This window comes from Bison bison, unplaced genomic scaffold (assembly GCF_000754665.1).
Source record: "Bison bison bison isolate TAMUID 2011002044 unplaced genomic scaffold, Bison_UMD1.0 scf7180017864524, whole genome shotgun sequence".
Classification (NCBI taxonomy): Eukaryota; Metazoa; Chordata; class Mammalia; order Artiodactyla; family Bovidae; genus Bison; species Bison bison.
Genome location: NW_011495075.1, coordinates 4,938,676 through 4,951,838, shown reverse-complemented (window position 1 = coordinate 4,951,838; position 13,163 = coordinate 4,938,676). Strand labels below are relative to the sequence as shown.

The window sequence follows — 13,163 nt, the reverse complement described above, 5'->3', positions numbered from 1 at the left end:
TGCACCGGGACCAGCGTCACGGGGACACACACTTCGGCAGACACGTTCTGTAGCATGGTCTTGGCTTCCGACTGGTAGACTTTGGGCTGCTCCATGTATTGTTTTGTTTCTGTTTGAAAGATTTTATCGTCAGATGAGTACTCTACCGGCAAGGACACGAGTTTTTCCTCAGAAGCACTGAGAGGGTCATCGGGAGACTTTATGCCGTGAACGTGGTCAATGTGGTATTTCAGCTTGTCCTTCCGTTTAAATGTCGCATTACAGTGCTGACAGTTGAAAGGCCGGGCATCAGAATGAATGACCAGGTGTTTTGTTAAAGTTTTCTTAATTCTAAAAGATTGATTGCAAATTTGACACTTGTATGGTTTTTCACCTGTTTGAACATAAATGAAATTAACCGTAAAATACATTCAGTTAAGACAATAATATTAATTAAGCAGTAAATTTTCCATGTGAATACTTACAAGAACTTAATAAAAGCAATTAATATATGCTATCATAAAGTGGAGGCAGTATAGTAACTGGTAAAGAAAAAAAGAGAATGAACTCAAACATCAGAAAGATCTGGGTTTGAATTCTAGCTGTACCACTTACCAGGCAAACCTGGAACAAACCCCCCAACTTCTAAGCACAATTTCCTCACCTGTTAATAGTACCTGCCTCACAGACTGGTGAAAGGACTGAATGAGAAAAGTAAATAGTAGTGCTCAGCATTATCCTGGCACATGGTGAGTACCTTATAAACTCACGCTATTGTTACTACGGCTTGCTCTCACTATAGCCCCTAAAGAAGCTGTAAAACTAGAACATTTGATTTCTTCCTATCAAGAAGGATTAAAAACTAAAACAGCAACTCTGACTAACCTGGGGCTTTGGATTGGAATAAGAAGTAGTAATACTGGTGTCTATAGCCTGAGATTAAAATAAGGAGAGTTGATCAGGACCAAGAATAAGGAAGCCAGTTTTTGGCTGTGCCTGAGTCAGGTTCTCACACTGTAGTTTTTGTTTCTTCCTGTTAATGGTATAAATTCTTAAAGTAGCCAGGGTGGTTGGTTAATCCCCGAAAGGACTGATTTTGTTACCTTACATGGAGAGAGGGACTTTGAAGATATGATTAAGCTTAAAGACACTGAAGTGGGGAGATTAACCAGGTAGACCCAAAATCACATAGATTTTTAAAAGCAGTGATAACTGAAGATGAAGGGGTAGGACAGCTGTGACAAGAGGACTCAAACCCACACTGTTGGTTCTGAAAACGGAAGGAGGAGGCTAGGACTCAGGAAATTTGGCAGCCTCTGGAACCCGAGAAGATCTCAGCTTACGACTAGCTACAAAACTAGAACCTCAGTCCTACTCCTGAAAGTCAATAAATAATCCAACCGAGTGGGAACAGACTCTTCCCTAGCAACTCCAGAAAGAAATGGAGCCCTACTAACATTGACATTTTTAGCTTGGGTCATTCTTCTCACCTTATAAAGCTGTCACATCATAAGCTTGTACTGGAAGCCACTTACATGAGAGAGATACATAAGACAAAGTGGACAGTCTAATATACATATAACCGGAGTCCCAGAAAGAAAACAGAGTATAGGTCAGAAGCAGAATTGGAAAGAAAAAATGGCTGACAATCTTACTAAATGAAAGGCATCAAGTCATAGATGCAATAAGTTCTATATATATAAAAAAATATTAATACAAAAGAGAAAAAAAAAAAAGCATATCTGGGCACACTATAAAAAACTATCAAAAATAAAAGAAAAATCTTAGCAGGCAATTAAAAAGAAATGCCTTTTAAATGAGCAACAATAAGACTGACAGTATATTTTTCACCAAAAACTGAAGAAGGTCAAAGAGGAAAAAATGACATCTAAAATACTGAAAGAAAAATAACCACTAACATAAATTCTATAGTCAGCCAAATGTCCTCTATAAAGTAAAATAAAAACATTTTCAGACAATCAAAACCTAAGAGAATTTGGTGCCAGCAGATATGCACAAAAGGGAATTCTTCATGCAGAAAGAATATGATTCCAGGTCAAAGAATGGTAATGCAGGAAGGAGTGAAGAGTAAAAATGAATAATACAAGTTATTTAAAGCAAAATAACAAAATAATAAGGTCTTATGTCACTTAAAGTATATGTAAAATTAAAACACACACAATGCATAAAGGGTGACAGACGAGGTGTCGTAAGGTCTCTGAATTGTCTGAAAAGGGATGATGAGCTAACGTGAGATAGAGTCTAATCATTTAAGAAAACACATTGTGATCTACAGGGTGACTGCTAAAAGAAAACTGAAAGAATATGCAATTAACAAGTAAACCAAGGGGAAAATGGGTAATAAAAAGACTTCACAATTACAAGGAAGTGAAGACAAGGGAAAAACGCATTAAGTAACAGATGGGACAAACAGCACAATGACAGTTTTGGTAAATAATATTTTCTTGGAATGTGGTCACGTTCTTTTTATTTATACCTTGTCTATGGCTGCTTTCATGTTACCACAGAGAGTTGAGTGCTTGTGGTCTGGACTGCTGGGGCCACAAAACCTTTAATGTTTATTATCTGCTAGGCTGCTGCTAGGTCGCTTCAGTCGTGTCCGACTCTGTGCGACCCCATGGACTGCAGCCTACCAAGCTCCTCCATCCATGGGATTTTCCAGGCAAGAGTACTGGAGTGGCTTGCCATTGCCTTCTCCAACGTTTACTCTGCAGTCCTCTACCAAAAAAGTAGTTGACCTCTGCTTCAAATGATCCCTCTATCTCATTTTGTAACTGCCATTAAGTGTTGTCTTAATCTGTAAGAGAGCTCATTTCCCCAGTTTTCCATGGACAGAGGGACTTGTCCCTAATTCTAACTAACTGTGACATATCCAGAGATGAGAATTCCAAAATCACTGGTTATCAATTAATTACTACAAATCAATGTTTAAAAAAAACTTAATGCAGTTATAAAGACAGCCCTTAATAACTTTCTCCTCTAGGTAATTCCTATAGTTTTACAGTTCTTAAATCATCAATGGTTTCAAATTAACTTTTAACTATCTCCTTCAAATCATGAGTTTATTCTTAACTAGCATTGAGAATAGTATTAATATAGTTTCCTCATTTCTTACTCCTATTTATGTAACTCCCAAATTAGGACTTTTTCATTTTCAGGGAGATGCGTTTTTATGTTTAACACAGTTACTGTACCAGTAACAAATTCCTTTTTCTATTTTAATTTTTAAAAAATATTTGGCCGTGCCAAGTCTTAGCTGCAGCATGGGGGCTCCTAGTTGTGGCATGCAGGACCCAGTTTGGGACCACTTAACCACCAGACCACTAGAGAAGTCCCAGTAATAGATTTTTTACTATAATTTTATACTATTGAAATTGCCCAAATTCAGTTATTTCCAATTCTCATTAAATATGAGAAATATAAAATAAATTAATTTCCCTTCCAGAATGGCAGCTTGACAAATTCCAAACTAAATATAAAGCAAACAGCCATAAATGTATTAATAGCTTTCTTTCTTAAAAAGAAGGAAAAGAAAGATAGCACTATGTCGTGTCCAACTCTTCCGATTCCATGAACTGTAGCCCACTAGGCTCCTCTGTCCATGGGATTCTCCAGGCAAGAATACTAGAGTGGGTTGCCATTTCCTTCTCCAGGGAATCTTCCCGACCCAGGAATAGAACCCAGGTCTCCCATATTGCAGGCAGATGCTGTACAGACTACGTGGGAAGCCCAAAAAGAAGGAAAGAAAGCTTTAAAAATTATTAATTTACATGAGAAGTAAAACAAGAACTATGACAACATATAGGAAAAAAATCCAACAATCTATGTTTCAAAATATGGTAGAATTGCCAAAGGAAAAAAAGGAAAGATTTAGAAAATGATAAGTCCTAGAAAGGGCTTCCCTGATAGCTCAGTTGGTAAAGAATCCGCCTGCATTGCAAGAGACCCCAGTTCGATTTCTGGGTCAGGAAGATCTCCTGGAGAAGGGAAAGGCTACCCACTCCAGTATTCTGGCCTGGAGAATTCCATGGACTGTATAGTTCATGGGGCTGCAAAGAGTTGGACACGACTGAATGACTTTCACTTTCAAGTCCTAGAAAGCAGCTGAAGTGAATCATTCTACTATAACTACCTATACATCACAACTGAATATGTAAAAAGGAAAACCATACAATGGTTGACTTGATAAGCAACAGCAAGGTCGTATCTGAATTACTCTTTTAAAAGATAAGGAAATAAAATGTCTTCATAGAGCCATGCAGATATAGAGGAACCATAAACAACCAGGAAAGGAGAAAATGAGAACTGAAAGTTAAATAAATTCTCTATGGAAAAAAATTTCCCCAAATTCTACAAAATGATATTCAAAAGTATTAAAGCTTACATAATATGGAACAGAATGATCAGACTAATGTCCATTCATGACACCAATTTTAATAAGTAAAAATTTTACTGGCAGGAAAAAAACCAATTTCACCAAGAACAACAAAGTATAAACATCCATTTATCACTTCTGAATAATTAGACTATATACATATATATATAATATATAAACAAATATATAAATATATATATATAAAATACCCATCAGGTTTTACCTGAATGTGTCCGAAAATGCATTTCCAGACTTGATTTGCCTTTAAAAATTTTCTTACAAACATCACATTGATGAAAGGTTGCTTTATATCTAAGAAAATAAAAATATTTCAGTGTTTTAATAGTGAAAATAAGTTATAACTTCATACATAACTGTCTCATTATTAAAGCAGAGAATAAAATGAACATGGAGATACTTTTTAAACATCAGCCTTAACCCTGGTTTTTCCTCCTCCATTTATACTCAACAAATAAATCTATAAAAAGATGTCTTTAGATTTTCAACTTTAAACTACTTTATTTTAAGCTTTAAATCATCAGAATTTTATATATTATTTTCTACTTAAAAATGAGAAGGAAAAATTATAGGGACCAAAAAAAATCAATGAGATGGGTAAGTGGGGGCTGACCACAAAAGCGCACCGTGGAATGATCACAAGGCTCCACTCTAGACCCACTCCTAGCAGCCCTTGCAGAACGTGTAAGAGACAAATTCTGGTTCCATGATTATCTAGGTCAGCATTACACTAAGTTTCCCGATATCTTAGACCATTTGATCCAAATACCTACTCCAAGAACATGAATTCTTAGAACATCTCATACTCACACAATCCAAGTTATTAAGCCTGGATATCTAAATTGTATTAAAAAGTTGATATTCAAAGACAGTACATACCTCCTTCCATTAAAGTACCATTTATCAGTGTCATTAAAGGGATCTAAATTCTGACAACATTTTCCAATAATTGTTGTCATATTAAGTACAAAATGTAGGCAGTATGTTCATTTATATTCAGCTCTCCAAGAGCTACCGCAACCAAATATAAATGAAATCCCCAAAGAAGGCCACAATTTTATATTAGTCACTCACTTCAATGTCTACCATCTCCCAGTGTTTGAATCAACTGAAAATAAGTATGAAAAATTATGCTACATTCAATTCCTTTACATCTGCAGAGAAGCTAGATAAGCTGGAGAAAAGGTCACTGATTAACCCATCCTCAATTAAATAAAATAAACTATGAGACAACTTTTCTCCAACCTAGCTTTATCCAAGGTGATGATGATGAGAAACTTTGCCTGAAACTTACTTTTGCCACACCTTCTCTCCAAGGTGTACACTTTTATAATGAACAGTGAGATGATCCCTACGGCCAAAGCATTTTCCACATTCTTCACACTGATGAGCCTTCTCACCTTAAAGATCCAAATATTTTTGTTATAATATGCATGTCAATCTTTTTTATCCCCAGAAACAAATTATCCAGCAGTTAACACACCATGGTAGAAAACAGATACCAGAAAAGTAAAGCCACCCTTTATCCGGGCTCTTTGCCTTATATTAATACTCAAATTTATGTTTCTTCAGTGACTCTGTACTTATTTTTAGGAATGTGAATCCTCCTCCCCAGTTGGAGAAGGAATCGGTAGCCTTTTGCTGCAGACTTCAAATCTTGACTTTCAGTGTAACAGGGTGAGATAATGAAAGGACTTCACAACTCAGGATTTTTTTTTTTTTTTTAAGGAATATATAAGTCTGGATATCAAACACCTCAAATGAATATACAATGAATCAAGATGAGGCTGTCTTATTGTTTATAAAAAAGGACCTGAACATTTTCAGATCTTTACACTTTACTTTTAAAGATTTTTCATCTGTGGGGATTTCTTACATTTGCAATGAGCCAAAATACAAATATAAAGGAAAGTTCTAGAAGAGTTCAATTTGTCACCTCTACTCTCATATTCAGTTACAAAGGCTTGCTCTTTAAAAATCAGTCTCATTACCCGTGTGCAATTAAACCATGTGACTTCTAGAATCAGAAATTTACAATTCTCCTCCTGAAAATGGAAATGCACAATGCCAAAGTCATCAGAACTTTAGCACTATTAACAGTGATGATAACAACTGCAGCCTGCCTCACGGGGATCATTAAAGAAATTGTTACATCTGCTGCACACTGTCCATTTAAATTATGGTTAAAATAATAATAATAATCACCTGTTCTACTGGGCTCAGAGAGAGATGGCTCTTTCCCATCATTGTGCTCATAAAGGTGGCTCTCTTAGCACTTCCTGAACATCAATCTGAGAGGAAAATATGAAAGAAATCCCCAGAGTATAAAAATTATAAATACAGAATAAAGATCTGAAATTGATCAGGATTATTAAGGTGCTCTTCCAAAGATACGGTTTCAAAAATTCACTGGTACATAAACTTTAACACCCCAATTACAATGATCCTCTTGAGGGATCTAAGTTTTGCTAGCTTCTTTCAAATCCAATTAAAATGAGAAATATAATCTTGACTTCTTGATTCAAAAAAGTGCCAATGGTAATAACTTCACATATCCACATTATATACAAAATGCAAATTTTGAGAATCTGATTGAAACAAATTTTAAAAGTCAGTTTGTGATCATAAAGGGTAACCAAATGATTAAAATTACAGAGACCAAAAAAACATGTCACAAAATTATGTCTCTTTTTAAAAGAAATGCTTAAAAAAGCTTAAAAAGATGCTTTTTAAAAAAGCTTTTATAATCAGCATTGTTTACAAAGAGGTGACCAAATATACCAAGCTATTTAAATTACAGCCAGCACAGCCATGGTGTGGTTTTTCAGGTGCTCTGGAAAATCGTTACAAAGTGCGCCTCACCTGAGTGTATCTTCTTGTGCTTCGTAAGGTGATCATGACGAATGAACGTTTTCCCACATTCATCACACTCGTATCTTTTATCATCATGATGCACTCGTAAGTGAAGTCTACAAAGAAAAAAAATAAATGAAGCCCACTGACACCGGTGACAAGGAAAGAGAAAAACTCGATTAAACTTTCAATAATGCGAACTGGGCTGCTACTCAACCACGCTCACCCATCATTATTTGCTCCATTTCTGACTTCTAGGGGCCTCCCGCTTCACACCTGACTCCAGGGTCCCACTCAGCTGTTTTTGGGCAGCACTTCGACATCTGCACAGACTCCACTACCTCTGGATGACATTCCTTCCTGACATGAGGCTCCTAACCTGCTTCTGGGAACCTACCGGACGTCTAGGGGTGTCAGCCGGTGTTGCAGGACTGAATGGGACAGAATCAGAATCGACAAACGAGGTAAGTGCACAAGCGACAGATGTGTGATGAGAGCAAATCACTGAGAATCAGTCCTGTTCTGGACAACTGACACCGCTTACACACTGGCAACTGAGAACTTAGCAAAGCCGATAAGGAATCAGCTTTCTGACAGTCACACTTCACTCCTTTCCTTCACACCAACCAAATAAAGTGTGGCTCATTTTACAATCACCTAGAAACAGATTATAAAAGGCTATCATAAATAACAGATTATGAGAATTCATTTAACTTGAGTTATTTTTATCCCCACAATATTCCATCTGTATACATCCTAGTGAAATAAACAGCCTTTCCATTCAAGTTGTCAAAACAGGTGTTGATTCTGCTATGACTAAAATCAGTAAAATCAGCATTCTGTTTAAACTTAAAAACAGGAAATAACAGTGTAAAAACTAAAATCCTGAGAACACTGATAAGATTTAAAATTGTATACATATTTCACAATAAGTAGTCATCTATTATTTATTCATTTAAAAACAACTTTTCATAAATTGCAATGGTGGTCAGCATTCAGCTGTAAAAATAATCACTTAAGTTACAACTTATTTTCAGAAAACTTTCTAAAATTGACAATCCTCGAGTTTTCAATTTTGTCATATTTTTGTAACAAAAACATTCTTTGACAATTAGGACTGAAAAATACACCAACTTTAGAACACCAGAGTTTTCATGAATTTTGATTCAAAGAAAAGTAATGAAATATTTAAATAAAAACGACTGGGTAAAGCATTACTCTTAGTGATATTAACATATTTTATACTACAAAATGAAGAAAATATTAAAAGGCATAAAGAAGAGGCAAAAGTCTATAAACTTTTCTGCACAGCTTTGCTTGATCACAAATGTTAAGACATGTTTTAATTCATCAAACAACTAACACAATGTTAAGAAAAGAGTATAAAATGGAGGTAGAATTTTATCTTTCTTACTATAGGGGAAAATGGCCTGACCTACCTGTATGAGCTTCCATGACGAAAACTTTGTCCACAGATACTACAGAGATGAGGCTTTTCTCCACTATGGATTCTCAAATGTTCTTTCAAAGTAGTTCTGTATTAAAAAAAAAAAAAGTATACACACATATATATATAGCTACAGATTTTTTAATGCCAACCTAATACAGAAACACATATTTAATACATAAACACAGATTTCTAGAAAGCTTACTAGAAAGTTGTTCAAGCTAACATAATGTCAACTGTTCCCCTTCTCCTACAACATTTCTGCTTCCTATTGGATTAGTTGTACCAGTATGTTTATTATGTCTCTTTTCTTTAAAAAAGCAAATAATTTAGCTCTAGCCTCCTTTGCTAGTGGTTTGCTAGGACTGGAAAAGGTCAGTTTTCATTCCAATCCCAAAGAAAGGCAATGCCAAAGAATGCTCATACTACCGCACAATTGCACTCATCTCACACGCTAGTAAAGTAACGCTCAACATTCTCCAAGCCAGGCTTCAGCAATATGTGAACCATGAACTTCCTGATGTTCAAGCTGGTTTTAGAAAAGGCAGAGGAACCAAAGATCAAATTGCCAACATCTGCTGGATCATGGAAAAAGCAACAGAGTTCCAGAAAACATCTATTTCTGTTTTACTGACTATGCCAAAGTCTTTGACTGTGTGGATCACAATAAACTGTGGAAAATTCTGAAAGAGATGGGAATACCAGACCACTTGATCTGCCTCTTGAGAAACCTATATGCAAGTCAGGAAGCAACAGTTAGAACTGGACATGGAACAACAGACTGGTTCCAAATAGGAAAAGGAGTACGTCAAGGCTGTATATTGTCACCCTGCTTATTTAACTTATATGCAGAGTACATCATGAGAAACGCTGGGCTGGAGGAAGCACAAACTGGAATCAAGATTGCCGGGAGAAATGTCAGTAACCTCAGATATGCAGATGACACCACCCTTATGGCAGAAAGTGAAGAAGAACTAAAGAGCCTCTTGATGAAAGTAAAAGAGGAGAGTGAAAAAGCTGGCTTAAAGCTCAATATTCAGAAAACTAAGATCAAGGCATCTGGTCCCATCACTTCCTGGCAAATGGGGAAACAGTGGAAACAGTGGCTGACTTTATTTTTCTGGGCTCCAAAATCACTGTAATGGTGATTGCAGCCATGAAATTAAAAGACGCTTACTCCTTGGAAGGAAAGTTATGACCAACCTAGATAACATATTAAAAAGCAGAGACATTACTTTAATAAGAAAGGTCCGTCTAGTCAAAGCTATGGTTTTTCCAGTGGTCATGTATGGATGGAGAGTTGGACTATAAAGAAAGCTGAGCGCTGAACAAAGAATTGATGCTTTTGAACTGTGGTGTTGGAGAAGACTCTTGAGAGTCCCTTGGACTGCAAGGAGATCCAACCAGTCCATTCTAAAGGAAATCAGTCCTGGGTGTTCTTTGGAAGGACTGATGTTGAAGCTGAAACTCCAATACTTTGGCCACCTGATGCGAAGAGCTGACTCATTTGAAAAGACCCTGATGCTGGCAAAGATTGAGGGCAGGAGGAGAAAGGGATGACAGAGCATGAGATGGTTGGATGGCATCACCGACTCGATATGGGTGGACTCTGGGAGTTGGTGATGGACAGAGAGGCCTGGCGTGCTGCAGTTCATGGGGTCACAAAGAGTTGGACACAACTGAGCGACTGAACTGAACTGAAACTTCCAAGACATACAAATGAAAAATACTCAATTGTCAGTACTGAATTTTAGTGACAAATCAGTAAAACTGATGTAAATTTTAGTGGATAGAGTTTAATAATATATAAGAAATCCAGTTTATCAGTACTATTCCTTTCCAATATGTGCTCACAACTTATTAAAGTAATGTTTTAAGCCAAAGAAAACTTCACAGATACTTGCAATTTCCAGATGGCAATGGTAAACAGGGAAACCATGTAAAGGATATTAATTGTTGCTAGTCCTAAATCCTCCAGCCCTACCGACCGTGGATGGATCACTAACCACTGTGGCATCTCCTACAGTTCTAATATTCGGAGATTTCCCACATACATAAAATAAAGGCTGAGGAAGGGCAGACAAAGTTATTTTGAGGGGAAAGAAAGGAAAGCACAGTATATCTGACCATGCGGGCTTCTGACTGTCACCACCACCTGGTTTTATTTCGGCCCCACATCCAGCGGGCATGAAGGTGAATGTGAACTAAAGGCAGATCTCCACCAGTAGGGGGTCTCCTCTTCCAGGCCCACACCACCAGGAAAACTATTCCCAGACCCTAACAAGTGAAAAGATGGAAAGGTTGTTTTCCTTTTCAGTCTGTTTGATTTTTACTTTTACAGAAAGACCTTTAAGGGAAACAATAATTTATAATGTATAAGATATCATTTATATTTTGCTAATCGGCTAAATACAAGTTTCATATAAATGTAGCATACTGATTTTTCTGCCGCTGTACCCATTTGTTCTTTTAGGAAAGTGTCACTTCAATTGTTTTAAAATAATGAACTTCCACATACTAAGCGCAGAACTACATACTTCTACATATAAGAGTATATGTGTATGATTAGTATGTGTACTAGTATGCACGTACTGTTTAAAGAAGAGTGCTATGTGCGGGATGAGACGGAGAACGCTCCCGTCACTGACAACACTTTCCCGTGGTATCCTGGGTCCCCTCCGCTCGTCCCTCTCTCAGAAACACCCATTCAGGTAAGTGCTCCCTTTCTTTGTCTTACTGCCGTGTAGCACACATCGTAGGCAGTGCACTGCATTGTACCGTAACTGGGGCTCACTGCTGTGTGTCCGACTGTATGACTCCACGCAGCTATCTGCCACTGCGGGGGGTGGCTGTCCAGCAGCAGGCCTGGCAGGCGACAGAGAACCCAACGCTCTAACTTCACTTGCAGAGCAGTCCTTACTCCCCCTGCCCTTCACTCTGGTTCCAGAGGCATCTGGGCCCGCCAGTTCCCGCACCTTCTGTGGACTCTGCAAGGAGACAAGGCTCTCTATTTCTCCATTACTGCTCTGGGATCTGTCCTCCTCAGACCTGCTAGGTCAGTTCCCACCGATACTGCTTTTGAGCTTCCAAACCTGGGCTGCTCTTGTGGCTTTCCTGTCTTGCTGTCTTTGCAGCTTATGTCTTCAAAATGAATGAATGAACAAACAACCTTTAATGAATATTTAGTGGGGTTTCAGAAAGAGACAAAATGATGTCTCTGTTAAGTTCACCATCTAAATTTGAAAATCCTGACTTCGTATCACCTTCTATAACATTTATGTAATTTCTTTTATACTTAAGTTTCAAATTAAAGCATGATTCAAGTATCTTATTTTACCTTAAATCTTATAAAATATATTCATTGATTATTTCTACATAACAGTATCAGGATTTTTCTGGGTATTTAGATAATTCCTCACCTTTCTCGTACTGATTTTCCACAGATAAAGCAAGTCCATTTTCTCTTTCCACCATGAGTACACTCTATATGGCGTTTCAAATTTCCAGTGTCATTAAACTGGCGACCACATATATCACATGGGAAAGGACCTACAAAGGAAGAATTAGTGTGCATGTAAAGTTTATGAACAGATACTAGGTTAAATTTAATACATGTTATAAATTCATACCTCCCACTACTAGTGCATATCTCGTAACACAACCAATTATCTATTTATAGTTATCTCCTTCCTTCTGGGACCGTTTCGTCCCAGAAGACAGGGTACACCTCTAGATCTCCAGAGCTGAGCATGGCACCAGGCATCTGGTATAATAAATGCTGAATAAACCAATGGGTTTACAAACTGAAATGGCCAACTCCTAGCTTGAAATCAGACTGGATCAAAGTAAAAAATGCTACCTACCAAAGTTCGGGGGGAAAAGAGGTAATAAGAAACTTTCAAAGGATAAACAGAGGACTTAAGAGAGCTCATGGTTTGGAAATATACTGTTGCTCCTTATAACCAAAAAAATGTAATGATATTGTCTAGACTGAAAATACTGTGGCACATTTCTGTTTAGTTTTACAAAAACTAAACACAAATTTCTTACAGTAATATTGACCTTTAACTGCAATCAAAATGTCACCATGGTTTTACCAAATGACTGGAGAGAAGACAGAATTCTACTGAAGGGCAAACCAAAAGGTAGACCAAGGATGCGCGAAAAAGAAGTATGGTGTACTTGCTATGCCCTGCCCACTGAACACCACCCTGAAGAATCTGCAGTGCCAACCAACTCCAGATAGAAAATCAGATCAGATCAGATTAGTCGCTCAGTCGGGTCCGACTCTTTGCGATCCCATGAATCGCAGCACGCCAGGCCTCCCTGTCCATCACCAACTCCCAGAGTTCACTGAGACTCACATCCATCAAGTCAGTGATGCCATCCAGCCATCTCATCCTCTGTCGTCCCCTTCTCCTCCTGCCCCCAATCCCTCCCAGCATCAGAGTCTTTTCCAATGAGTCAACT

General features: G+C 37.6%; 1 protein-coding gene across 1 annotated transcript in view; it reads right to left on the bottom strand.

Annotated features, from left to right (window-relative positions):
* The window catches only part of ZBTB41 (zinc finger and BTB domain containing 41), a 39,437-nt gene that overhangs the window by 5,909 nt on the left and 20,365 nt on the right, over positions 1-13,163 (bottom strand). Inside the window, exons 5-10 of the mRNA XM_010831102.1 lie at positions 12,113-12,242; positions 8,686-8,781; positions 7,256-7,362; positions 5,688-5,793; positions 4,599-4,687; positions 4-373 (exon numbers count right to left, since the gene is read on the bottom strand). Coding sequence (XP_010829404.1) covers positions 4-373; positions 4,599-4,687; positions 5,688-5,793; positions 7,256-7,362; positions 8,686-8,781; positions 12,113-12,242 — 898 coding nt within the window. The remainder of the gene's footprint in view (positions 1-3; positions 374-4,598; positions 4,688-5,687; positions 5,794-7,255; positions 7,363-8,685; positions 8,782-12,112; positions 12,243-13,163) is intronic.